We start from the raw sequence: 25,230 nt of genomic DNA on the forward strand, positions 1-25,230 counted from the left end.
TAAAGTCGTTATTTACAGCAAATTTCTCTTCTCAATTTTTTTTCCTGCGCTTGCAGTTGCTCTATCTACTGGCTACAGCGCCTCTCTCTCTCTCTCTTCCCCTCTGGCCGCTGCTCCTCTCGTCGTCTATCTGAACGCGCCGTTTCTGTTCGTAGTGGTTTGCTGCGCTCTCCACGAACCTCTTCCTTCTCCAAGATCACAACTCTCAGTTTTTCTGTAGTTTTTCTCTTCTTTTAAGCTCTTTCTGTGTATTTATCATTTTGTGTTTATTTTTGTCTATGTACTTGAATATGAAATCTAGAGAGTTGTATAGAGATATGCGTGTGTTGTGGCGTGTGTATAGATTTGAGAAGTAGAGGTTTTGTTACAGCGGAGTTGACCCGAGCCAACGACTGCTCGGGGAGGAAGGTTCTTAGATCAGTATGGACATGGAAACTAATTGGACTTTCGGGAAATCCGACCCTAATTCAAGCTACTTGCAGAAATTCCGACTATATGAGACTCGCTCGGTACAATCCTATTGTTTCAGTGTTTTTAATTTTGGATTTTGCATTTGCTAGTTATGATTGCTGGGCCAAGTCGTTTTGGAAAATTCATTTTTCTTTTTGAGCTTGTGTAAATTTTCTTTTGAATTGTGTGCGAGTTTGCTTGCATAAGGTACGCAACTTGTGGTTTTAGCTATGATAGAGTGATAATTTGGATTGGCTGCATTTTGACGTGGTTTATATTATTGCAGACTTATCTTTTTAACTTGATCAGGTAAAAAAATGGACCTGATAAGAAATCTGGAATGAAGGTTTTTTTTTTTATTCAAGTACTCTCTGTTTATTTGCGTGTAATTGATAGTAGTGGACTCATTAGAGTTTGAGTTCTTGTTTGATTTTTGTCTTTCTTAATTCATTTGCTAAATCTACTCTGTAAAATTTATGATAGGAGATGAATTTTCAGATGGTGGTTTTGGAATCTCCACTATTGGTTTGCCTTTCCACGGAACTTTTTTTTTTTAAATTGATTAAGTAATGAAGAACAGTAAGATCCTTCCTCTGTTGCCACCGTTCATTTATTTCTAGGTGGTTCAGTGAGTTGTTTACGTGTTCAACTTCTTGAAAATATTTCTTTTTTCTCCTCAATTAAATTTTTGTTAGAAAGTAGTTAACAAATTTGACCTACGTTGTTTGTGTTTCTCTTTTATTGTATTAATTTCATTTTACTTGCTCTTTTGCCTACACCGATGTTGCTGTCTTGATCATATGTTGAGATTTATTACCAATTATTGCAAATTTTTTTTAGGACACCTTCCACGTGTTTATTGTCTACTTTTGCTCCTCTCAAATAGTGAGATGTAAAAAGCCTTTGTCTTTGCATTTGATTCACCAAATACTATGTATTTTCTGTTTTTATCAATATAAAATGACTAATTTATGTTGATTATGAAATCAGAATCATATATTGTGACACAATTTGTCCACTACTCATTTCATTTCATTTCCTTTGCTACAGAATTTTTATATAATAGGAAGAGATAAGAACAGAACTTTTTGGAGGATTTTAAAGATTGACCGGTTAGAACCATCTGAACTATTTATTCTTGAAGATTCTACAACCTACTCAGAAAGTGAATGCTGTGACTTGCTAAGGCGAATACATGAAGGGAATAAATCAACTGGTGGACTTAAATTTGTAACTACTTGCTATGGAATAGTTGGTATGTATGCTATATTGCTCTGTCTAATCTTTGCATCCATTTTATTATAGAGCTCATGATTCTTTTTTTTTTGTTGTTGTTGAAACTAGGTTTCATTAAGTTTTTGGGACCTTATTACATGTTGCTGATAACCAAAAGAAGGAAAATTGGTGCAATATGTGGCCATACAATATATGCCATCAGCAAAAGCGAGATGATTCCTATTCCAAATTCTTCTATGCGGTCCAATATGACTAATTCTAAGAATGAGAACAGGTCTTTTGTCCATTCTGCATGTAAATGTAATATGTACTTGGTACTTCTAAGGGGACCTATGAGATTAGTTATCAAAATTGCGCACTATTCATTTGTAATTATTAGGATTTTGTCATGGTTATTATTTTATTTTCTTTCATTAATTTTTGGGACAAATAGTCTGAGTTGGGAATCGTCTATTAGAAGTAGACAAGTTCAACCCTGTGGAGGTAATATCTGTACTATTTTTGTTAATACACCCTTCGGTGTTAATATACGGTGTGGACTTCTCTTACTCAAACTTATTTTGAGTTATTCTGGTGGTATAGCTTTATTCTTTTTTCTTTCCTTCCTTTTTTAGACGAAACTAGTACATTATATAATTTTGAATTATGCAATGTTAAACATTACTGTCGCATCCTCTTAGTTGATAATGTTCTGTAGTGGCTATTGCCAGTTGGTTTCTTGCATGTGTACAGGGGCAATCTTCATTGCTGTTGTGATGATGTTAATATAACATATTGAATGAGGCAAGGTATCATCGGGTTTCAGGGGGAGAAGTCACTTCCTTTCCTTTTTTCCCCTTTTATTTTCTCTTTCTTTTCTTTTTCCGTCCTTTAGCTTTGGTTTTTTTCCCTCAGCATTCAATATTATTCTTTCTCCTTAAACATGCACTAAATTTGCTTGCCTTTTTTTTATGTGGCGTAGATACAAGAAGCTCCTATGCACAATGGATCTTACAAGGGACTTCTTTTTCAGCTATTCATATCATGTCATGCATTGTCTTCAAAAGAATTTATGTAGCAATGAGACAGGGCAAGCTCACTATGAAACAATGTTTGTTTGGAATGAATTTTTAACACGAGGAATCCGGAATAACCTCAAGAATACTCTATGGACAGTGGCATTAGTATATGGCTTCTTTAAACAGGTGCATTTTATTTTCTAACCTTGCCTGTATATGCTCATAATTATTTTACTCACATAAAAAGAGCAGTGCCTTTGTATCTTTTTCTTTTTTGGTCGGAATTGGAAAGAGTAATTATTATCAATATCTATTGCATATGGTGGCAAATATGATGTTTTTCTTTTGCATCTTCTATGTTCCATCTTTTCACTTCCCATGTTTTTTACATTTTGAGTTGGGAGCCAGCCAGTGGAATTTAGCAAGGATAACTAAATTAAGTACATGGTCATTTGTAAGCCAAGTCAGTGTACAAGGCTGTTAACTGCATCTTCACAATAATTTATCTGGCCATTCTCTTGTTCCTCATTCTGGGTAAAATTTAAGCAAAATTTTGTGCAAGCTTTGAATATTTTGGTTTCCTGATTTGGTATCCAGGTCAAACTTTCAGTAGCTGGTAGGGAATTTAAGTTGACTCTAATTGCTAGGCGATCACGACATTATGCCGGCACAAGGTACTTTTGACCTTCTGAGCAACTTGCCCACTAGATTACTTCAAGAGTTTAAACTGCATTTTTTGCCATCTCAGCTTTTATTTTACGCCCCTGAACTTGATAAATTTCCAAAATATTGTGTGATTAATATTTTATCTTCTTTTCTTTTCCCAAGCATTTTCTGCTGCTCTTAAAAAGAAATTTATTCTTGCTTCCTATATTTTTTTGTGTAGATATTTAAAACGCGGTGTGAATGAGAAGGGTAGGGTGGCTAATGATGTTGAGACAGAACAAATTGTGTTTGAAGATGTTCCTGAGGGACATCCAGTGCAAATAAGTTCTATTGTGCAAGATCGGGGTTCAATTCCACTTTTCTGGTCCCAGGAAACTTCACGATTGAATATTAAACCTGATATTATATGTATGATTTCGGCAGACTTAAATTGTGATAATCTCAGTGGTAATTTTTCATAAAATATGCTGATTTCCTGTTCTGTTCACAGTATTGAAGAAAGACCAAAATTATGAGGCTACGAAGCTTCATTTTGAAAATCTTGTAAAGAGATATGGAAATCCAATAATCATTTTGAATTTAATAAAGGTAGGCCCCAGCAATGTTTAAGAGAAAAATTGTTACGTATGTGCATGACCATGCATGTAAATGGATCATAATCTTTTGGCAACTGTGTTCATGACTGACAGACACATGAAAAGAAGCCTCGAGAAAGTATACTCCGCACCGAGTTTGCTAATGCTATCAGATACATAAATAAAGGCTTATCAGAGGATAAGCGCCTTAGGTTCCTCCACTGGGATTTGCATAGACATTCCAGAAAGTATTAAGCTCACATTAGTCCTCCTTTTTTTCCCTTCTCCAATTACTTTTGGTGTTATTGATGTGAATATTATTTGATTGTTTTTGAACAGAGCTACCAATGTATTGTCACTTCTAGGGAAAGTGGCAGCATATGCATTGAACTTGACTGGCATCTTTTATTGTCAAGTCACACCAAGTTTAAGGCCCATTGGGTTTTTGTATTCATCTGAGTAAGTAATGCTGCTGACTTCTTTACAGCATTTTTCATCTCTTATGACAAGGTTTTCTGTGCATTGATTGTCCATTTAAACAATCTTTTGGCATTGCTTTTGAACCTATTTATAATTCACAGCATTTGATTTATGATTTGTTGAATTGTAACGGCAAAGATTCATAATGCTCATTTATTATTCGAGGTTGGTGCTTGACCAGCTTGGGGAATGCTTTTAGACATTTATATTTGGTGGCTTATGCCGTGTGGAATATTGTACTCCATTAGCAACTTCTCATTTTAGCCAAATTACTATCATTTCTGCTCAATTATTGCTAGCTATTTATGCTGTTGGCAATGTAAATATTCTCCAGGAAAAATGATGATGAATGCTCTCTCAAAATTACTTCCAATGAAAATGACTTGAGAAGGAATTTGGACTCAGGAATTACCAATGCTTGTTCTGAAGATGACATAAATCAGAGTATCAAGACCCCTATGTTTCAAAATGGGGTGCTAAGGACCAATTGCATAGACTGTTTAGATCGCACAAATGTTGCCCAATATGCCTGTGGTCTGGTGGCTCTTGGTCATCAACTGCGTGCTCTTGGATTTGTAGAATCAGAAAATATTGATTTAGATAATCCGTTAGCAGAGGATTTAATGGGGATCTATGAGACAATGGGTGACACACTTGCATTACAGTATGGTGGCTCTGCTGCACACAACAAGGTAATTCTTTCTGAATAAGGTTGAATTTAAAATTTTTAGATATTACACAATGCAACTGGGATTAGAGATATTTGCTTGTAGTATGTTTGCCAGTAGGTCTATTGCCTTTGTTCTGTTTGATGAATTTGATGTATTTGATTTCTCCAAGATTATAAACTTGTGGCTGTGGCTGTTGCTCTTTAGTGAATAACATAGAAGTGTAGAATTTTAGAAACAGCAAAGAAATTGTGCGTGGTAGTTTTTAATAAGTATATTTTAAAGTGATGCAAAAGCTCAATTAGGCGTAAAGATGTATATTAACAAGCGATTGTTGTAGGGTTATTCAAGTCTTCAGCATGTTCATACTGTGTGAAACAAATGAGTATGATCTATCAACCATGCCAACTGGTGGTGTTATTAGGTTTGAAATTTAATTTAACAAAAGTAACTTCGCATGCAGTCATCTATTTGGTTGTGCCGAGGAAAGAACAAAGAGTTTAATTTTGATGTCTGAACCTGTCCATCAGTGATGAAGTAAGCAAGCTGAGTGAGTTAAGACAAATTATTTAGTATAGGAAACAATTTAGATACTAATATTATTAGTTAATCATTTTAAAAGTAGAAAAATTATATGCTTTTCCTATCTTTATTCTTAAAATAATTTATTTACCACTCCTTGGGACAGCTGTAGTTTGGAACTTTACTTCTAACATTTGAACCCCTTCTTATAGGCTTAAATAAACTACTTTTTCATTAGAGTGAAATCCAGTTGATATTGGGTTACAATTTGCCCTTTGGCATATCGGAGGAGACTCATTTGTTCTTTTCCCGTCTAGATGCTTTGATTTCTCTAGACTAGAATTCGTTGGTTCCCGTTTGTCACTGTTTTGAAGTGATGTTAACAGATATTTTCAGAAAGGAGAGGCCAGTGGAAAGCTGCAACTCAGTCCCAAGAGTTTTTTAGAACTTTACAGCGTTATTACAGTAATGCATACATGGATGCTGAAAAACAAGACGCTATTAACGTGTAAGTTAAATCTGCTTTCTTTTCAAAAGCATCAGAGTTTTTCCTGGAATAGAAGCTACAAGGCATTCTCAAATTTTGATATGAGGTGCACTGGCATGGGAAAGTTACTTGTTTAACATGACAGTAATTTTTAAGCAGATTCTTGGGTCACTTCCAACCACAACAGGGAAAGCCAGCATTATGGGAATTGGATTCAGATCAGCATCACAATGTTAGAGGACATGGTCCTGATTTGGTTGATGAGGGTGCTAGGTACTATATTCCTCATGATTGCAAATATTCTCCGCATGAAAATTTTGTTCAACAGCAAACAATTCGTTAGTGCAATACTGTGGTTTCCTTAGAAACTACAAAACATTTCAGAAAATCATGTCAGAAATTTGCACATTTTGCTTTTATCAGATAATAGAAATAAGTAATCAGACAAAAAGAGGATGGAGCTTTTGAATGCAGGAGAGACTTTCGTCACAATCAAGTCTTGATTTTCATTCAAAAGTTGATTCTCTCTTTGATATTTTATTAAACAAAGTGTAGTTAAGAGGAATGCATATAGACCCATGTTAGTAAATTTGCACATATTGTTTTTATCAGTTAACGGAAAAAAAATAATCAGACAACAAAAAGAGATGTCTGGGCTTTTTCTAAAAGTTTTGTTCAACGAAGTGTAGTTAAGAGGGAAGCATATAAAGCTCCATCTAGGAATAATAGAACCCATTTAACACATAGATCACAGACCTCTTCAGTTGAAAATCTCTCTCAATTGTATGGATCCTGTTCTACTGTTATTGTACAGATAAATTTCTCAGCTTAAAGCTAATTGTTTTTTTTTTTTTTTTTTTCATGATTCTCTCTCTTTTTTTTTATAAAGTTATTGTTCTCGCATCTTATGAAATCATTCAGTATTTTTATCTTGAAAATTGCAGATGACCATTTCATATTCATGTCTCAGTAGAATTTGTGTGCTTTTGGGCCAGGATATACAATGCAAACTGATCCAGGACCAAGAGTTCCTTTTTTGAATTTCTAACATTGATTTCGGCTATCTTCAGGTCATTCATTAAAAGGTCACTATCAGATGGCAATCTTCTTTGTGAAAGTGACTCGCTTGTAACAGCTACCAAGGTTGTACATAATAAGGCTTTTTCCGAGGAGCAAGGAGTTTGCAAGGGTCTTTCAGATTCAACTCCAGAGATCTCCACCTGTGAAAGTGATATGTCATACTCTAGGTCTGTATTAAATCACATCTCCATACTTGTTACTTCACCACATCACTTTTTGGTACAATACACCCATGTTAAAACATATTGTAAAGTAGCATATGTAAATGCTAATGCCCAAGAAAGCCAGGCTTGTAAGTGTTAACCAGCTTTTCAAATTTAGCATGTAATAATTACATTCAACAGTCGGTAAATTTAATGTTCATGAACTCTGATGAGAGAGCATTCAACTGCATTGCTGCTGATAGAATGTTGGTTGTCAATTTAGGTATACTCCCTCAATGCCTCGCATGCAACTTTTTAAAGATATAGGGGAAGAATACTATGAAAGTGATCCTATTTGCTATGATGAACATGGGGATGCATGTAGTTGCTCAAATTTTCTTGACTTGGACTGGCTTTCTTCATCAGGGAATTCTTGTGAAGGAGATCCTTTTGATAGGTAAGTTTATGGTTCCACCGAGTTCTTGAACGCAGTGGCTTACAAATAATAGTTAACGCCCATTGATGTTTTAATGGTTGCAGGTCAATTGCTGGCCTATCACATGATTGTCTTGTGAATGAACTGAAACGCGAAATATCTGCCAGTGAGTCTGGATCTAGCTCGAAGGTTAGTGTTGAATATCTGACACTTATGACATAGGGGTTCACACGGGAGGATGTCTATAGATGATAAATTAATTTCAATACATGCTTCTAGGCAGATAATAATCATTTTACGTTTCGTTGAGAAAATTTTCTTAATTATATTAGAAATATTCAATATTAAATTAAAAAAATTACTATTTAGTCCATACTATATTTAGTATGGAGAAACTCATTAGTTGGTTTTTCGATTTTAAAAAATGTATTAAAATGTCCCTAACATTTTAAAAAGTTTATTAATTAGTCATTCTGTTAATTTTAACCGTTAAGTATTATAAAAATTTTAAAATACTTAAAGGGATTAATTAGTAAACTTTTTAAAAATTTGAGAGACCAACTAATAAGTTATAAGAACTAAATAGTAAAATATTTAATAGCAAAATTAACGTTGGGATTAAGTTTTAAACTTTTTAAAACATTAAAAACGTTTTAATATATTTTTCAAAATCGAAAAAATAATTAATGAGTTTTATCATATTATAAGAATAAGTCTTCCATAAGAATATTAATATAATAAAATAACATTTTCCCTACAGTATCTAAAATGATGTTTTTCAAAAAAACTATTCTGTAATGCATCAACCTCAATGTAAAATGGAAACGTTCGCTGGTTTTGCACATCATGTTATAATCTTATAATTTGCGGGGCTGCATTAGTTTCAAATATTATTTCACCATATTCCTTTTACCTTCAGGGAAAATATCAAACAGGGGCTGACATCTCTTCTGAAGACGCGACGGGTGGATTTTCAGAGCGGTTTCTGCAGTGGGTAACACATGGGGAGGCACTTTTCCAAATAAGTTAGTTACCTTGGATTTGAGATGATAGTAATTTATCCGATCTCTTGATCCCATCCGAAGGATGTGGATTACATAATAGAGAATAAAGAGCAGGACACCTCCCTAAAGATAAGAAAGGCACTGGCATCTCCTGAAGCTATGTACTGAATTACTGTAATGTTAGCGGCATTTTGTCTGATTTTTGTTCAGAAGAGTGTGATCGAGACAACACAACACGAATATGCTAATTCATTTGGAGCTCCCAGCTCAGGGTTCTCCAATTCCTCTAGGATCAGGATCAGAAATAATCTTATATGTAAATTTCAAATCTAGATCTCTAGTTTGCAAGGTTAAATTTGTAGTCAGTCTTTAACTCTTTGTTTATAAAATGAACTCATTATTGACAGCTGCCTCAATAGTAGATCTCGTTAATAAGGCAATACTCGGAGTGATAACTTTGCAATCGATTAATTCATAGACATTTTGTTTCATATATTCATCGCATCTTCCACTCCGGGAAAGCAAGCTGATTTCTGGAAACCCATGCCCACGTTGCATCATCAGGGTGAAGCAATTTTTCAGGTATTCTTTTTTCTAATGAATAGGCAAAGCAGCGGAAAATTTAATAGTTTCAAAGACTGATTTTGGTGAGTTTGAAAACATTCACCGGAGTAACGCCTTGAACTTGTCATGTATAACAGGTTAAACTGATAGTTCAAGTTTTTCCATAATCAGTCAAAATTTCAATCGGTACGGTTTTTTTTTATTCAAAAGACCCATCTTATATATCGGCCACTGCATTAACTTTTTCTTTTTTGAACTTTTCAACATTAAAAAAGCAAGAAAACTTGACTGTTGAAAAATAAGAAAACAACATCACTAGGTCAATGAAGATCAACTTTCAAAAACTTTGATGTTCATAATCCCTTGAAAAAAAAAAAACTAATAAAATTTTAATATGCATAGAAACTCCTCATGCTTTACTCATCCCAGCCAGTAGGAGCAAGCGCAGGGGTGGGGGCTGCTGCACCTGCAAATTGCGGGGTGGCGGCTGCGGCTGCGGCTGCACCGGCAAATTGCGGTGGTGGAGCTGCAGCATCCCATTCTGTGGTGAATCCACCTAAAGTTGAACCCAAAAAGAAGTGTTATCAGAAAGAAAAGAAATTGAGAAAGAAAAAAAAAAAAGGGAGTTGGATCAAAAGCAGCATCTGACAACTTCATGAAATGTAAATTTAAAATGATTAAGGGAGCTAAACTGGTGTTGGAATAACTCAATACCTTGTTCTGGATAGAAATTGGCAGCAGGAACAGCAGCAATAGGTGGTGGAGCTGCTTCAGCAGTCCATTGGCCATCAGCAATTTGGGCACCCCAATCAGCTGCAGGAAGCCCATAATCAGCAGGAGGTAGTGCATAATCAGCAACGGGCACTGCTTCCTCCTCTTCCTGTTCCTTGGTTTCCTCAGGTTCTCTATAGAAAAACAAGTCCACCTGCTCATGGAAAGATAAATGGATATATAATAAACTAAAGTAGAAAAAACACTGATGGCCACTTATACAAGCATTTTGACACAAACTGTCTGTAACAAATGTTTAAACTTTTGTGCACCTTTCAACGAGACAGGAATATAATATGCCTTATTCATATAAATAGCTGTTATAAATGCCTACATTTTCTACAGGTGACTACATGAGTCAGAGGATGTGTGTTCAAGCAATGAAATTGTATATACTGGGAATTGAAAGAGCAAACAATAGATTGGAACCATTGAATGCAAAAAGCCATCAGCTACTATGAGTGTACCATAACATCCCACTTGTGCCCTTGAGGAATAGTGCCACGCATCTGTAGAACCATTCTTGCCAAGAGCCAAAATAGGCACCCAATACTGTGCTTTCCTTTGTTATTTGCAGGGATGCCAATATCCACATATCGCATAGGAGAATCAGTATCACAGAAAGCGATGGTGGGAATGTTTCCTAGAGAAGATTCCTTAATAGGCTGCATGTGTAAGAAAAGTTAGAATTCGGTCAAGGTTCATATAGGAAATAAAACATTCATAAAAAAGGCATCCACACTAAGCTTAAGGCCATGAATAGGGGAGGATTCACCTGGTGATCAGTTCTTGGATCAGTGAGGATCAAGAGACGAGGCTCACTGAAAGATGTTTGGAGCTGGTTAGTGAATGTACCGGGAGTGTGCCTTCCAGCAATAGCATGAGCACCGGTGTATTGAGCAAACTTGAGGACTGCTCTTTGACCATAAGGCCTTGCAGACTGAACAATAATGTCCTGAGGGTTCTCAATGCCAACAATAACCCTAGCAGCCAGTTGAAGTTTTTCCCAAGTCTTACCAAGATTGATAATATAAATTCCTGGGAAGGAACAAGGAGTAATTCATACCAACATCATTAACATCTTGACAGCACATCAAACTTCAGGATTTAGATAAGCAACAGTAAAGACAAGCAAGACTAGGAAATAGATTCTGGAATGCAAAATCATGATGCATACAACTAATACATGTATATGAATCTCTAGAACTGCTAAAATACAACTTGTATATGCACAAGTGTCTCCAAGAAAAAAGCAGTATTTCCGTAAAGATCAATTCGAATTAAAAAGTAACTACTTCAAACAAGACAGATTCTTAAGCAATTCAAGTAATCCAATTCCATAATATATCTTCCTTCTACTCTGATTCATTCACAAGGCAGCTTAAGAGGCTAAGACTATTGAATCAGTGATTCGCTTTATTCCTAATTCTACACAAAATTCACATCATCAAAATAAAAAGAAAAAAAAGGGGATTATATCAGAACTAGTCCCGGATGATCGAGTGGAAACATAATCATCTGCAGCCATTGAATATACCGCTTATCGGAGATCTTCCTAATAAGATAATCAAACTTACATATGTATCCAAGAGAGAGTAAATACCATCATTTCGGCGCTTGAACACGTAGCGTTCCATCTGGAAATCGCAGTTCTTAGTGCCGAGGTGAACTTCGGCAGCCAACATCATCTGTATATCCAACTCCTTCTGGGACAAAGTCCGGGTGGGAGCTGCTGCCATCGCCATGGCTTCTATGAAACAGCTTGAGAGGAAGAGAACTGTAACCGTCTGTGTCAGATAGAGAGCGAGGGATGAGCTAGGTTTTTCCGAGGGAGACTGAGAGAGTATATGATTTTAATTTATATTAAAATAATATATAATATTGTAATTATCAATTAAAAAAATATAAAAAATATTTTATAAATTTATTTATTTTTATTTTAGAGTAGAAATTAATTTATATTAAATTATTTTTTATATTAATATTTTTAATGTTATTTAAAAATTATCTCCATTTGTTAATCGTCCAATATTATAAATATTCGATTTGAATTAAAAAATTAATAAAATTATGAATTTTTTTTCTTTTCCCTAAAATTTATTTCAATAAAAAATATTGAAATTAAAAGTATCTTAAGATCTCATTTCTAACTCTTTAATTTTTTCAAGAAACAAAATGAAATCCGCTAGAATAGATGTCTTTTTTATTTCTTTCTTTGGTTTTTTTTTTTTTTTTTCTGTATACTATTTTTAATTTTTTATTAGTTTTTTTAATTCTTCTTTATTAATAGTCTTTTAAATAATTGTTAATAACTTATAATTTAAACAATGCAAATTAAATTAAGGCATCAAATTTTTTTTTTTTGAAATAGGAATTAAGAGAGTAGAACATGGGATCTTTTAGATTTACTCAAATATATTTACTATGAGACTATATCTGTGAGTGCAAAGTATTAAAATTATTTGATGATTATAAAATTATGATTTACATATTTTTTTTAAAAATACATGTCAGAATGTATATATATATACTTAATAATAAAGTTTTGATGCATTTTAGGATATTATTAAAATTAATTGTCCGTCTAAGATCATTGATAGAACTTATTTTTTGTTTAAAAATACTATTGAGAACACCAATTTATTGCAACTCTCTTACTGACTTTCAATTATAACACTAAATTTTAAAATCTTTATTAACAAACAACTTTTTAACAAGTTTTTTAACACGTCTTTAAATTGGTTTAGCAGTATTCAAATTAACAGCATATTTTGATGCACATCTTAACCCCAAAAAAAAAAATTCCTTAAATGTACCAACCAAGACGTTCTAGCATATGTTGCCTATTTAGCCTAATCCTTGCAAGCTTTTCAAAACGGGATTGAACTAAGCAAACTTACCATTAATACATTCTAACTTCCAATTTCTATCTATTCACTTCTTCAACATGGCAAATTAAGAAGTGATCTCAACGGTTGCAAATAAAAAAATATAGCATCAATACATCAAGGTTCATGAAACAAATAAAATTACTGAGCGAGTAATTCAAAAAATGCAGTTAGCAACTGTCAACTCCATTTCACTCCATATCTTATGGATACCAGTAGTAACTGAAATCGATTGAACCATTAAGAGCATGACTTATGGCACTTATATTTCGCACTGAAAGCAAGACTTACAACAACTATCAAAAAGTTGAAGCCATAACCTATAAATTCACGTAATATCACGTATATAGACAATGGTCAAAATTTGTATTCGCATTACAGTGGAAGGTGATTTGAGTGGAAACACCATGACCTATAGACATTACAGATACCATAGATTTAAGATCTCCGACTAAGCTATTCCAACATCATTCATATGAAACATTGTAACGACCCGGAAATCGGACCGCTACCGGAGCTAGGATCCAGATCGGCTTAAGGCCGCCGGGACCCGTAGCAAGCCCATCCTGAACTCTGTGTACCTGATAAATCCCATACATGATCAAACATAAACATAAAAAAACTGAAAACTTTCCTCCCACTTACCAAGCTTGACCTGCATGCACTATGTCTGGAAACATAGAACCCACTCTCATAGGGTCAGCATATCATAAGTCAGCCTTGGTTCCACACATTTCTCAACAAGAAACATAAAACAGGATCATGCATAACAAGGGATTAACCATACACTAGGGCCAAGCACAATACTCTATCCATTACATTACATATTAATCCTTTAAATTACATCATGTCCGCTACTCTATTACATAGCCAAAACCTTTACCCTTGACGCCTTCCTGGACTACCTCTGACCTGCAAAACTAGGGTGAGGGGAGAGGGATGAGCTAAAAAGCCCAGTGAGGAGAAACAATGAAAACTGTTCATTAATTACATGCTTTCATGGAATGCGTCACAGCACAAACATTTCACATCTCGGATTGGACATGACCTCAAAACTCCCTCTGTCAGCGCCCGGCCCCCCCTAGGGAGCTCACACAGGTCTTTCCTTACTTAACAGATCGTGGGCTATTGAGGTCGCCTTGGTCCATCCACATCAACAATAAAGAATGCAATGCATCATAGTCGTGACTACTAATGCAATCATCCTATTACATATACTCATGATGCATGATACATGCTCAAAACATTCAATTTCTCATATTGAAAACATTAAGTTTAGTTCTACTCACCTCTGGCAGACGCTGGACTGACTCTGCAACAGCTAACACTGATGGCCTTCTCGGTCCCTCGGGTCCGATCCTACACAGGTGGACTCGAATAAGGTGCCAAACACACTCTAAGCAACTTATAAACAACTCCCTAAAAACCCCCCTAAAACATCCTCAAGCAAGCCTGGAAAACAAGCAAAAAAAAGCTGGACAGGGCATCTTTGGCGGCACCTTCGGCGGCCGAACCCCCTCTTCAGAGACGAAACTCGGGCACTTTCGGCGGCACCTTCGGCAACCGAAAGTCCCTTCCAGATTCGAAAGTCTAAACTTTCGGGGGCAAGGTTCGGGGGCTGAAAGACCTTCCAGAGCCGAAAGTCATCCACCTTCGGCGGCATGTTCGGCGGCCGAACCTTCCCTCCAGAGACGAAAGTCTCAACCTTCGGGGGCAAGGTTAGGCGGCCAAAACAGCCATCCTAAGGGGTTCGGCGGCCGAACCTTGCTTCGGCAGCCGAACCTGAGTTCATCCAGAACTCAGCTTCATGCACAAACAAGCCTCCCAAACCTTCCAAACACCCAAAACATGCAAACCACAATTTCACAACCTGCATATACTCAAGTATAGGCACAAAGGGGTTCAAAACTAACTTAAAACCCCAACAAACAACACAACCAAACACATATACATGCTTTGACCACAAATCAACCAAAACCTCAACTTACCCTAAACATGCATCTCTACTCAAAAACTCCATAAACCCTTCATAAAACATGAAAAGAAGTTCAGGATCTACACTTACCTCTTACAAACAAGAAGATAAACGATCCTAACGTGGAGATATGGAGAAACTCTCCCTCAAAGTCTCCAACTTCAAAACTTTTGGGTGATTTGCTCAAAAGCTTCAAAACAACATAAAACCCATCAAAACTTTGCAAGATTTGAAGAAAACATGAAGATCACCCAAGGAAGAACATGATCTCACCTCTGTCTGTGAATGGAAAGAAAAATCTTATCCATTCATCGACCTAGGGCCTTTTATAGGTGGCTGGTCAGACCACCTTCGGCGGCCAAACGTGAAACCAAAACCATGCAACGTTCGGCGGCCGAACCTCACTTTCAGCGGCCGAACCTTGCATTTCTTCTTTGGCTCTTTTCTTTCAAAAAACTCATTTCCTTTTGTACTCAAAACCTTAAACCACTTAAAAACATTTGAGAAAACCTTTCTTTTACCCTTCTAGGAACCTTCGACACCCTCGGATTCCATATTCCAACGGAGCTCCCGCCGAAAAATAAGAATTCTGATACCGGCGTCTAGCCGGGTATTACAAACATCAAATCAAAAATTGAAATTCCTAAAAAATTATAATGAAACAGAATAAAAGCACTTCAAGTAAGAAAATTTGCACAAAAACGTATGCAAATGCAAATGAAGGAAGGAGATAGTATATACCATCATTGCGGCGCTTGAAAACATAATGTTCCATCTAGAAGTCGCAGTTCTTTGTGCAGAGGTGGACTTCAGCAGCCAACATCATCTGTATATCCAACTCTTTCTGGGACAGAGCCCGTGCTGGTTCTGGTGTTGTGCCGGTGGCCATGGCTGCGCAAAGCAAAAGCTCGATTGCTTGAGGGAGACGGAGCGAGAGTATGACCAACAGATGAGGTAAGAGTTCTTTAACCTAGAGGGAAGAAACTAGGGTTTTAAGGGCCCGTTGAAATATTAGCGCGTCTTAGGCAGACAATTTTTAGGAAATCCTAGACTCCATTGAAGTTTAAATATTAAAGCCCCTTCAAAATCCATGTTGATTTTTTTTAAATGTCATTCAAATATTTAATTATTTTATAAATTTATAATTGAATTATACTAAATTCGATATCAAATTAGTTTTCAAACATTTTATATTTAATGTATTAATATTATGTTATCTAATATGTATGAATATATTTTCATGAAATTAGACAATGTCCTAAAGTGTGAGGTATGGTTTCTTTTAAAATAATTATTTTATAAGAAATTTACAATTTAATTCTTGAGTATTACCATTATTAACAAGTTAGTCCCTATATTTTCAGAAACATATTAAAATGTTCCTATCTTTTATCTTCGTCAACAAAATGATCATTCCGTCTACTTCTGCCGTTAAAAATATAGCAAAAGACCAAATTACCCCCTTTTTCCCTCCTCCTCCTCCTCCTCCTCCTTCTTCTTTTTTATCAATTCTTCCTCCTCTTCTTATTATTCTTCTTTGATTTTTCTTCGAATTTTCTTTTTATTCTTCTTCCTTAAGGAGGAGAAGGAGGAGGGGACTATTCTTCTTTTTCTTCTTCTTTTTCTTCATCATCATCTTCTTCTTCTCCTCCTTCTTCTTCTTTTTCTTCTTCTTTTTTTTTTTTTCCTTTTTGAAATAGGGATTGGGGAGTAGAACTGAGACCTCTCAGATTTACTCATATGCACTTACCACTAGACTATGCCTGTGAGTGCAAGGTATCAAAATTATTTGATGATTATAAAATTATGATTTACATATTTTTTTTAAAGATACATGTCAGAATATATATATATATATATACATTTAATAATAAAGTTTAGATGCCTTTTAGGATACTATTAAAACTAATTGCCCGTCTAAGATCATTGATAGAACTTATTTTTTGTTTGATAATGCCATTGAGAACACCAATTTAACACAACTCTCTTACTGACTTTAAATTGTAACACTAAATTTTAAAATCTTGATTAACAAACAACTTTCTAACAAGTTTTTTAACACGTCTTTAAATTGGTTTAGCACTATTTAAATTAACAGCATATTTTGATGCATGCCTTAACCAAAAAAAAAAATTCCGTAAATATACTAACCAAAACGTCCTAGCAAATGTTTCCTATTTAGCCTAATCCTTGCAAGCTTTTCAAAACGGGATTAAACTAAGCAAACTTACCATAAATACATTCTAACTTCCAATTTCTATGTATTCACTTCTTCAACATGGCAAATTAAGAAGTGATCTCAACGATTGCGAATAAGAAAATATAGCATTACTATATCAAGGTTTATGTTAAAATTTTAAAATCCAAACGTCTACAACTTAGCTATACTCTAGGTAAATATAAAATAAAAAAAAGGGAAATTTGATGTTGCTTAATCCCTCAAGCAAGTAATAATCACGAATAATAACAATAAACATGGTATTGACGTTATCTTGTTTCACTCATCCTAGCCAGTAACAGAAGGTGCAGGTGCTACTGCAGTAGCAAATTGGGGTGGAGCTGGTGCAACATCCCATTCACCTGAAGTAGGAACACATAAAGATATTGTGTTAGGGGCCAAAAACACTACCACCAGCATGGTGAAACGCATGTAACATTGCAATGGTACAACAAAAAATTGTAAATATATAAACAGGATCACAAGGTAGATTAAATGAAGTTTACTAGTGTTTGAAAAACTTATACCTTGATCTGGATATACGGCAGCAGGAACAGTTGAAATAGGTGGTGGAACTGCTTCAGCATTCTACTGGCCATAAGTAATTTGGGCACCCCAATCAGCAGAAGCAAGTCCAAAATTAGCAGCAGGGAGTGCATAATCAGCAACTGCTACCGCTTCCTCCTCTTCCTGTTTCTTAGTCTCCTCAGGTTCTCTGTAGAAGAATAAGTCCACCTGCACATGGAAAACAAATAAATGAAAATGTAATAAACCTAAAAGCTTGAAATTGTAGCCAATTATGCAAACAAAGTGAAAAAAATATAACCAAAGAATATACTTTCATGAGAAAGAAGCATCATATAACTTGTCCATATGCACACATAGCTATGAAATGTCGACATAGATTACAGGCCAATAAACACATAAGGTAACAGGATGAGTGTTCACATTATCAATTTGTAAATATCACAAATCAGCAGAGATGTTTGTAAAACGAGCAGCCATTGCCAAAAAAACAGTTATATGATAATGTGCATGTACCATAACATCTCACTTGTGCCCTTAAGGAATAGTGCCACGCATCTACAGAACCATTCTTGCCAAGAGCCAATATAGGCATTCAATACTCTGCCTCCCTTTCATATTTCGCACTGAAAGCAAGACTTACGACAGCTATCAAACGGTTGAAGCCACAACCTACAAATTCACGTAGTATCACATATTTAGACAATGGTCAAAATTTGTATCTGAGTTAGAGTCGAAGGTGATTTGAGTGGAAACACAATGACCTACAGACATTACGGATACCACAGATCTGAGATCTCCTACTAAGCTATTCCAACATCATTCATATGATAAAAAAAACATCAAATAAAAAATTGAAGTTCCTAAAAAATTACAATGAAACAGAATAAAAGCACTTCAAGTAAGAAAATTTGCACAAAAACATATGTAAATGCAAATGAAGGAGGGAGATAGTATATACCATCATTGCGGCGCTTGAAAACATAATGTTCCATCTGGAAGTCACAGTTCTTTGTACAGAGGTGGACTTCGGCAGCCAACATCATCGGTATATCCAACTCTTTCTAGGACAGAGGCCGTGCTGGTGCTACTGTTGTTCAGGTCGCCATGGCTGTGCAAAGCCAGAGCTCGATTGCTTGAGGGAGACGAAGCGAGAGTAAAACCAAAATGAGGTAAGGGTTCTTTAACATAGTGAGGTGAGGGAAGAAACTAGGGTTTTAAGGGCCTGTTGCAATATTAGCACATCTTGGGCTGGTAATTTTTAAAAAAGCCTAAACTCCATGGAAGTTTAAAGATTAAAGCCCCTTCAAAATCCACGTTGAATGTTTTTTCCAAATGTCATTCAAATATTTAATTATTTTATAAATTTATAATTGAATATACTAAATTTGATATCAAATTAGTTTTCAAACATTTTATACTTTATGTATTTAATATAATATTATGGTATCTATGAATATATTTTCATGAAATTAGACAATGTCCTAAAGTCAGGTATGGTTTCTTTTAAAATAATTATTTTATTTGAGGAAGATTAATCAATAAAATTAAGATTTTCACGAGTTTCCTGTAGTGATATTTCTATGAAGGTTTAAAATCCCCTACTTTCTAACTTAGTTAATGGATTGGAAATATTTTAGAATCTTACTTCTCATTATATTTATCTTAATTTTATAAAATCTTACTTTTCTCTATTAAAACATAATGCAAGGTTAACAAGCATTTTAATCATGTAAAAAAATATTATACATAAAGTAAAATAATCTCATATCGTATGCAATTCTACTTTTATTTGAACTCTTAAAGATTCAACAAAAAAAAGAAAATTTAAAGTATTTTTTTAAAATAATCAAATCACGATAACAAATGTAAAATTTTAACAGCATAATTTATATATTTTTAAGAACTTGAAATTTCAGAAAAGGAAAAAGAGAACATTATACATTACTTGATATGCATACATATAAATATAAATTACTTCAAGTTGAAACCTTAATTTCTCAAGACTCCCACTCATGAAGGCCTTCTTACATGCCATTAAATATTTATTAGTGTTGTAAAGCTCATATACTTCTGAAGGTGTAGAGTTTGAGGCTCAAAACCTATTAGATATGGAAGTAGGAAAACGTAGTTTGAGTCATACGTTGTAGCGAATCAACGTATTTGAACTGAAATTGATTTTTTGGTTCAAGTCCGTGAGCGCGAGCTTTACTCCTCTTACTTGCCATTTACAAACCCAATAACAAAAAGTCATTTATAAACCAAGAGAAAAGTTTGTGGCTTTCCGATGTGGGATAAAAGTTTTTTAAATATAGAATTTTATAACAATTCCCCACAAATTTCAAAAAATTTTCTTTGCTGGGTTTAAGTTTTGAGTGAAAATGTTTGGAATCTAGTATATTCTAGACTATGAATCAGTCTTAGACTGATAAGATATAACATACAGAGTAATTGGTGAAGTTTTTGCTTCTATGAATTAAGTACTCTTTTTGTAGGCTGAAATCTCATCAATCACATTATACTCCACAATTCTTGCTATTAACATTGTATTGCGTTAAATAGGTCGTGCGCGCGCCTAGTAACTCATAAGTGCTCTAAAGATTATGTCACAATCTCATAGGAGCGGCCCCACTCCACACTTACATAGGTGATACTATCAAGTATATACTGCAATTTATACACCACCCATAAAGGATATGAATATCATTAAGAGATTCCATCTCATCCTCTTAATTATTAATGCAGTCTAGCATTTCTCACACCATAGGAAGGGACAACGACAAATAGTGCTAGCAGAACTAACAAGTGACTTGTTATTATCCATATGAACCTTTTTCATGGGATCTCTAATCACAAAGGTTGGGTTCCTATTACTGTTAATTTCAAATTGGCTCAAGTTTCATTCCACTTGATGGTTTATCTATTAGTTTTCTCCCTAAAGGTTTAGTTCGCAGATCGGCCAAATTCACTTCTGACTTCACATAATCAATGAAAATAGTTTCATCTTTCAGCAGCTGCTTAATAACATTATGTTTTAAACAAATATGTTTATTCTTAACATTGAAAGTTTTAGTCTTTGTAATGGCTATTGCTCATTGGCAATCACAACGTATTGATATAAATGGTGTTGCTTTTATTCCTAACGGAATATTTGCTAAGAAGTTTCTTAGCCAATCAGCTTTAGTTCCAGCTAATTTCAGAGTAATAAACTACGACTCTATAGTGAATTTAGCAATAATATTTTGTTTTGTTGATTTCCATGCAATTGTACCACCTCCTAGAGTTAGTGGATTTTATTTCATCTGAATCTAAAATCCAATTAGTATCACTATATCATTCTAATACAGCGAAAAATCCACTATATAAGATTTCATAGTTCATGGTACCTCTCAAATCTTTCATTAGTCTAACTAATGCAGCCCAATGATCGTCATTGGGATTATGTGTAAACCTACTCAATCTACATACAATATAAGCTATATCAGATCGTGAAAAATTCATTAAATGCAACAGATTTCCAATGATTTGTACATATTTAAATTGAGCATCAGAGTCACCTCTATTTTTCTTTAATTGAGAGTTAGGATCATAAGGGGTGCTCACTGATTTGACATCGAAATGTCCAAACTTTCTTAGAAGCTTCTCAATATAATGCTCTTATGATAGCATTATACTAGCATAATTCTTTACGATTTTAACTCCCAAAATCACATTTGCCTCTCCCATATCTTTCATATCAAATTTAGAGGTAAGAAAAATTTTTATTTTACAAACTATACCATAACTCGTACAAAAAATAAGTATATTATCCACATATAAATAAATAATCACAGATTCACCATTTATACGTTTTGTATATGCGCACTTATAAACTTCAACAGAGAAAAAACCATCATTTAATAAAACTTGATCAAATTTCTCATGCCACTATTCGGGTGCTTGTTTTAAACCACATAAGGATTTGAGAAGTTTATAAACTTTATTTTCTTGACCAAAAATAATATAACCATCAGGATATACAATATAAATTTCTTCTTCCAACTCTCCATTTAAAAAAATTATTTTAACATCCATTTGATGAATAACAAATTTATGTATAGAAACTAAAACAATTAATACTCTAATAAAAGAAATTCATGCTATAGGGACAAAGGTGTCAAGATAATCTATACTGAGATGCATGATGACCCGACTTACCACATACAAAACAATGTCCTTTCTTTTTAAATGTGTGATTATTAAACTTAGTCTTGTAATCAGGTTTTTTATTTTCGTATTTGTTATTTGACTTGTTCACTTTCCTTGTACAATATTTATTCTTGTAGTTAGCTCTTTGCCTTTTGTAGTTTTGAGTTTCCTCCCGTCTATATCTTCAATGATTATATGGGTGATGAGATCTGACGGTATCAACTACTTATGCTTGTGTTTCAATTGTTACTAACAAATTTATGTATAGAAACTAAAACAATTAATACTCTAATAAAAGAAATTCATGCTACAGGGACAAAGGTGTCAAGATAATCTATACTGAGATGCATGATGACCCGACTTACCACATACAAAACAATGTCCTTTCTTTTTAAATGTGTGATTATTAAATTTAGCCTTGTAATCAGGTTTTTTATTTTCGTATTTGTTATTTGACTTGTTCACTTTCCTTGTACAATATTTATTCTTGTAGTTAACTCTTTACCTTTTGTAGTTTTTAGTTTCCTCCTGTCTATATCTTCAATGATTATATGGGTGATGAGATCTGACGGTATCAACTACTTATGCTTGTGTTTCAATTGTTACTTGTAGTCACTCCAAGAATTTGGTAATTTTTCTATCAGGAATTCAGCTACAAATTCATCTTGTAGAGTGATGTTTTCAACTTTAAGATCTTTTAGAAGTTTATGGTACTCATTGATTTGCATTTTGATATCTTTTCTTCAATTATTTTCCATTTATAAAAATTACCAATTACAAATTTTTATTTTTCAGCATCCTTGGCAGTATATTTTAGGTTCATCAAATCCTATATTTCTTTTGCTTACTTGTAGGAATAGTAGACATCAAAGAGATCGTTAGAAAGAATACTAACTATTATATGCCTATACACCTTATTAGAATATATCTAGATTTTACACAATTTTGGATCAATAAAAGGTGCAGATCTTGATTCTGTGAGTGTTGAAGCTACGCTATGCATGTCAAGCATTGAAAAAATTATCTCTTGCCATCTCTTGAAATTCTAACTCGAAAAGACTTCAATTTTCGTTTGACATATGGAACCGTAGGTAGAAGAGACCCACTATTTGCAGCAGTAGAAAACGTGGCGGCAGGAAGCACAGCAGAAGCAGAGGCAGTGACAATGTTATTGGAAGCAGGTAGTGCAGAAACAAAAAAAGTAACAACATTTGGTTCTATTTGTTTAAAGTTTTAAATAATCCTTAAGATTGTTAGATATGGAAATAGAAAAACGTAGTCTGAGTCATGTGTTGCACTCTCTTTAATATAACCCAACAGGTAAAGCAAGATAGAAAAGTAAAGAGTGCATAGAAAAACAATTATCTATGAACTGTAAAAGTAAAATCTATTTATAATCGTAGAAAAAGAAATATGAAAATTGTTTAGAAAAATAAGAAAAGACATTAAAATTATTAGAAAAATCTACTCAAAGATTAAATTTGTTTAAAAAAATCAGCAAAAACGTTCAAATAAAAATCTCACAAGAGTTATAAACGATTTGAATTTAATAAAAATAATTATTTATCGATAAAATTCAAAAAAACAAATAAATAAAAAATAAAAATTTTATAATTTTATTTATCTGCATATAAAAAAAAATAAATTGACAAATTCAAATTAAAATTAACTTTTTAATCCAAATTCATGCGCGTGAATTTTACTTCTCCTATTTTTTTTTTACCATTCTAATAATAAAAAAACCATTTATGAAAAAAAAAAAATTATCTTTTCAATGTGGAAAAAAAAAGCTTATGAAATATAAAATTTTACAATAAAACCTTAAATTCCCACAAATTAATCTAGGAAAGTTAATTTCTTGCTTTTTGCAGTCCTATATAAGCCCAAAAGAAAAGCCTGAATTCTTGAACAATGACCGTTCGCTAAATACAGAACAGGTAGCAAAATTAAAACGCGCATGCACAGAACAGAAGTACATTTCAAATACCAACATCCACATATTGCAAACAAATTTTGACATTAACATCGGTCCTTCAATTTCAAGCACATTAAACTCCACTTAACAACAAAGAGCTACAGGCCCTAAGATCCTAAACCCATCTACCGAACAAAATGCACAAACAGAGCCCTCTGTCTCTCCATTTAAGACACAGTAACCTCAACTTTTTTGGCCTTGGGTGGTGGAGGATGCTTCTCAACAACAACTGTTAGAACCCCATTTTCGCATTTGGCAGTAATGGCAGATACATAGGCATTTTAATGGGAGAGAATGCGGTACCAAATATAATGGGAGACGAAGGAAAGTTCGAGAGGAGATATAGGAAGAGTCGGGAAGAATCGCAAGCATTATGGAGTGATCCCGTGTGTGCACGTGTACTTGTTAGGGACATTGTGGAATCTTGTTGAGTAGATATTTAAAACGTGGTGTGAATGAGAAGGGTAGGGTGGCTAATGATGTTGAGACAGAACAAATTGTTTTTGAAGATGTTCCTGAGGGACATCCAGTGCAAATAAGTTCTATTGTACAAGATCGGGGTTCAATTCCACTTTTCTGGTCCCAGGAAACTTCACGATTGCATATTAAACCTGATATTATATGTGTGATTTCGGCAGACTTAAATTGTGATAATCTCAGTGGTAATTTTTCATAAAATATGCTGATTTCTTGTTCTGTTCACAGTATTGAAGAAAGACCAAAATTATGAGGCTACGAAGCTTCATTTTGAAAATCTTGTAAAGAGATATTGAAATCCGATAATCATTTTGAATTTAATAAAGGTAGGCCCCAGCAATGTTTAAGAGAAAAATTGTTACGTATGTGCATGACCATGCATGTAAATGGATCATAATCTTTTGGCAACTGTGTTCATGACTGACAGACACATGAAAAGAAGCCTCGAGAAAGTATACTCCGCACTGAGTTTGCTAATGCTATCAGATACATAAATAAAGGCTTATCGGAGGATAAGCGCCTTAGGTTCCTCCACTGGGATTTGCATAGACATTCCAGAAAGTATTAAGCTCGCATTAGTCCTCCTTGTTTTTCCCTTCTCCAATTACTTTTGGTGTTATTGATGTGAATATTATTTGGTTGTTTTTGAACAGAGCTACCAATGTATTGTCACTTCTAGGGAAAGTGGCAGCATATGCGTTGAACTTGACTGGCATCTTTTATTGTCAAGTCACACCAAGTTTAAGGCCCATTGGGTTTTTGTATTCATCTGAGTAAGTAATGCTGCTGACTTCTTTACAGCATTTTTCATCTCTTATGACAAGGTTTTCTGTGCTTTGATTGTCCATTTAAACAATCTTTTGGCATTGCTTTTGAACCTATTTATAATTCACAGCATTTGATT

General features: G+C 34.3%; 2 protein-coding genes and 1 long non-coding RNA gene across 6 annotated transcripts in view; 2 read left to right on the plus strand and 1 right to left on the minus strand.

Moving 5' to 3' along the window:
- LOC110626445 (phosphoinositide phosphatase SAC2) lies at window positions 1–9,674 on the plus strand. 3 transcript variants are annotated; one of them, XM_043961979.1, is made up of 17 exons: window positions 1–509; window positions 1,291–1,342; window positions 1,501–1,705; window positions 1,795–1,960; window positions 2,648–2,870; window positions 3,282–3,358; window positions 3,571–3,758; window positions 3,841–3,938; window positions 4,040–4,173; window positions 4,265–4,384; window positions 4,740–5,097; window positions 5,982–6,103; window positions 6,242–6,355; window positions 7,153–7,329; window positions 7,589–7,762; window positions 7,846–7,930; window positions 8,661–9,674. In XM_043961979.1, exons 4-17 carry the CDS (start codon window positions 1,824–1,826, stop codon window positions 8,769–8,771), a joined length of 2,118 nt encoding a protein of 705 aa, XP_043817914.1. In that variant the 5' UTR covers window positions 1–509; window positions 1,291–1,342; window positions 1,501–1,705; window positions 1,795–1,823; the 3' UTR covers window positions 8,772–9,674. The 3 variants fall into 3 exon arrangements, with proteins under 3 accessions (XP_043817914.1, XP_021628044.1, XP_021628043.1); XM_021772352.2 differs by lacking the exon at window positions 1,291–1,342 and having other exon boundaries at window positions 1–216; window positions 371–509; XM_021772351.2 differs by lacking the exon at window positions 1,291–1,342.
- LOC110626447 (40S ribosomal protein SA) overlaps window positions 9,626–25,230 on the minus strand; it is a 24,269-nt gene continuing 8,664 nt past the window's right edge. Inside the window, exons 1-5 of one of the 2 annotated variants that reach the window (XM_021772356.2) lie at window positions 11,684–11,927; window positions 10,856–11,118; window positions 10,548–10,745; window positions 10,024–10,234; window positions 9,626–9,865 (exon numbers count right to left, since the gene is read on the minus strand). In XM_021772356.2, coding sequence (XP_021628048.1) covers window positions 9,726–9,865; window positions 10,024–10,234; window positions 10,548–10,745; window positions 10,856–11,118; window positions 11,684–11,825 — 954 coding nt within the window. In that variant the 5' untranslated portion in view covers window positions 11,826–11,927 and the 3' untranslated portion in view covers window positions 9,626–9,725. Of the gene's footprint in view, window positions 9,866–10,023; window positions 10,235–10,547; window positions 10,746–10,855; window positions 11,119–11,683; window positions 11,928–25,230 lie in introns of those variants that run through there. The other variant, XM_021772354.2, reaches the window with a different exon arrangement.
- LOC122725143 overlaps window positions 24,635–25,230 on the plus strand; it is a 1,027-nt gene continuing 431 nt past the window's right edge. The window contains exons 1-2 of the long non-coding RNA XR_006352591.1: window positions 24,635–24,887; window positions 24,980–25,099. This is a non-coding gene — a long non-coding RNA (uncharacterized LOC122725143). The remainder of the gene's footprint in view (window positions 24,888–24,979; window positions 25,100–25,230) is intronic.

Source organism: Manihot esculenta, chromosome 11 (genome assembly GCF_001659605.2).
Source record: "Manihot esculenta cultivar AM560-2 chromosome 11, M.esculenta_v8, whole genome shotgun sequence".
NCBI classification, from domain to species: domain Eukaryota; kingdom Viridiplantae; phylum Streptophyta; class Magnoliopsida; order Malpighiales; family Euphorbiaceae; genus Manihot; species Manihot esculenta.

What these genes read in the sequence shown, in the direction of transcription:
- LOC110626445 (XM_021772351.2), top strand. Translation starts at nt 423, where the DNA reads ATGGACATGGAAACTAATTGGACTTTCGGGAAATCCGACCCTAATTCA. An exon ending in TACTTGCTATGGAATAGTTG is followed by an intron (nt 1,706 to 1,794) that starts GTATGTATGCTA and finishes TGTTGAAACTAG; the next exon opens with GTTTCATTAAGTTTTTGGGA. An exon ending in TTGGTTGATGAGGGTGCTAG is followed by an intron (nt 6,356 to 7,152) that starts GTACTATATTCC and finishes GGCTATCTTCAG; the next exon opens with GTCATTCATTAAAAGGTCAC.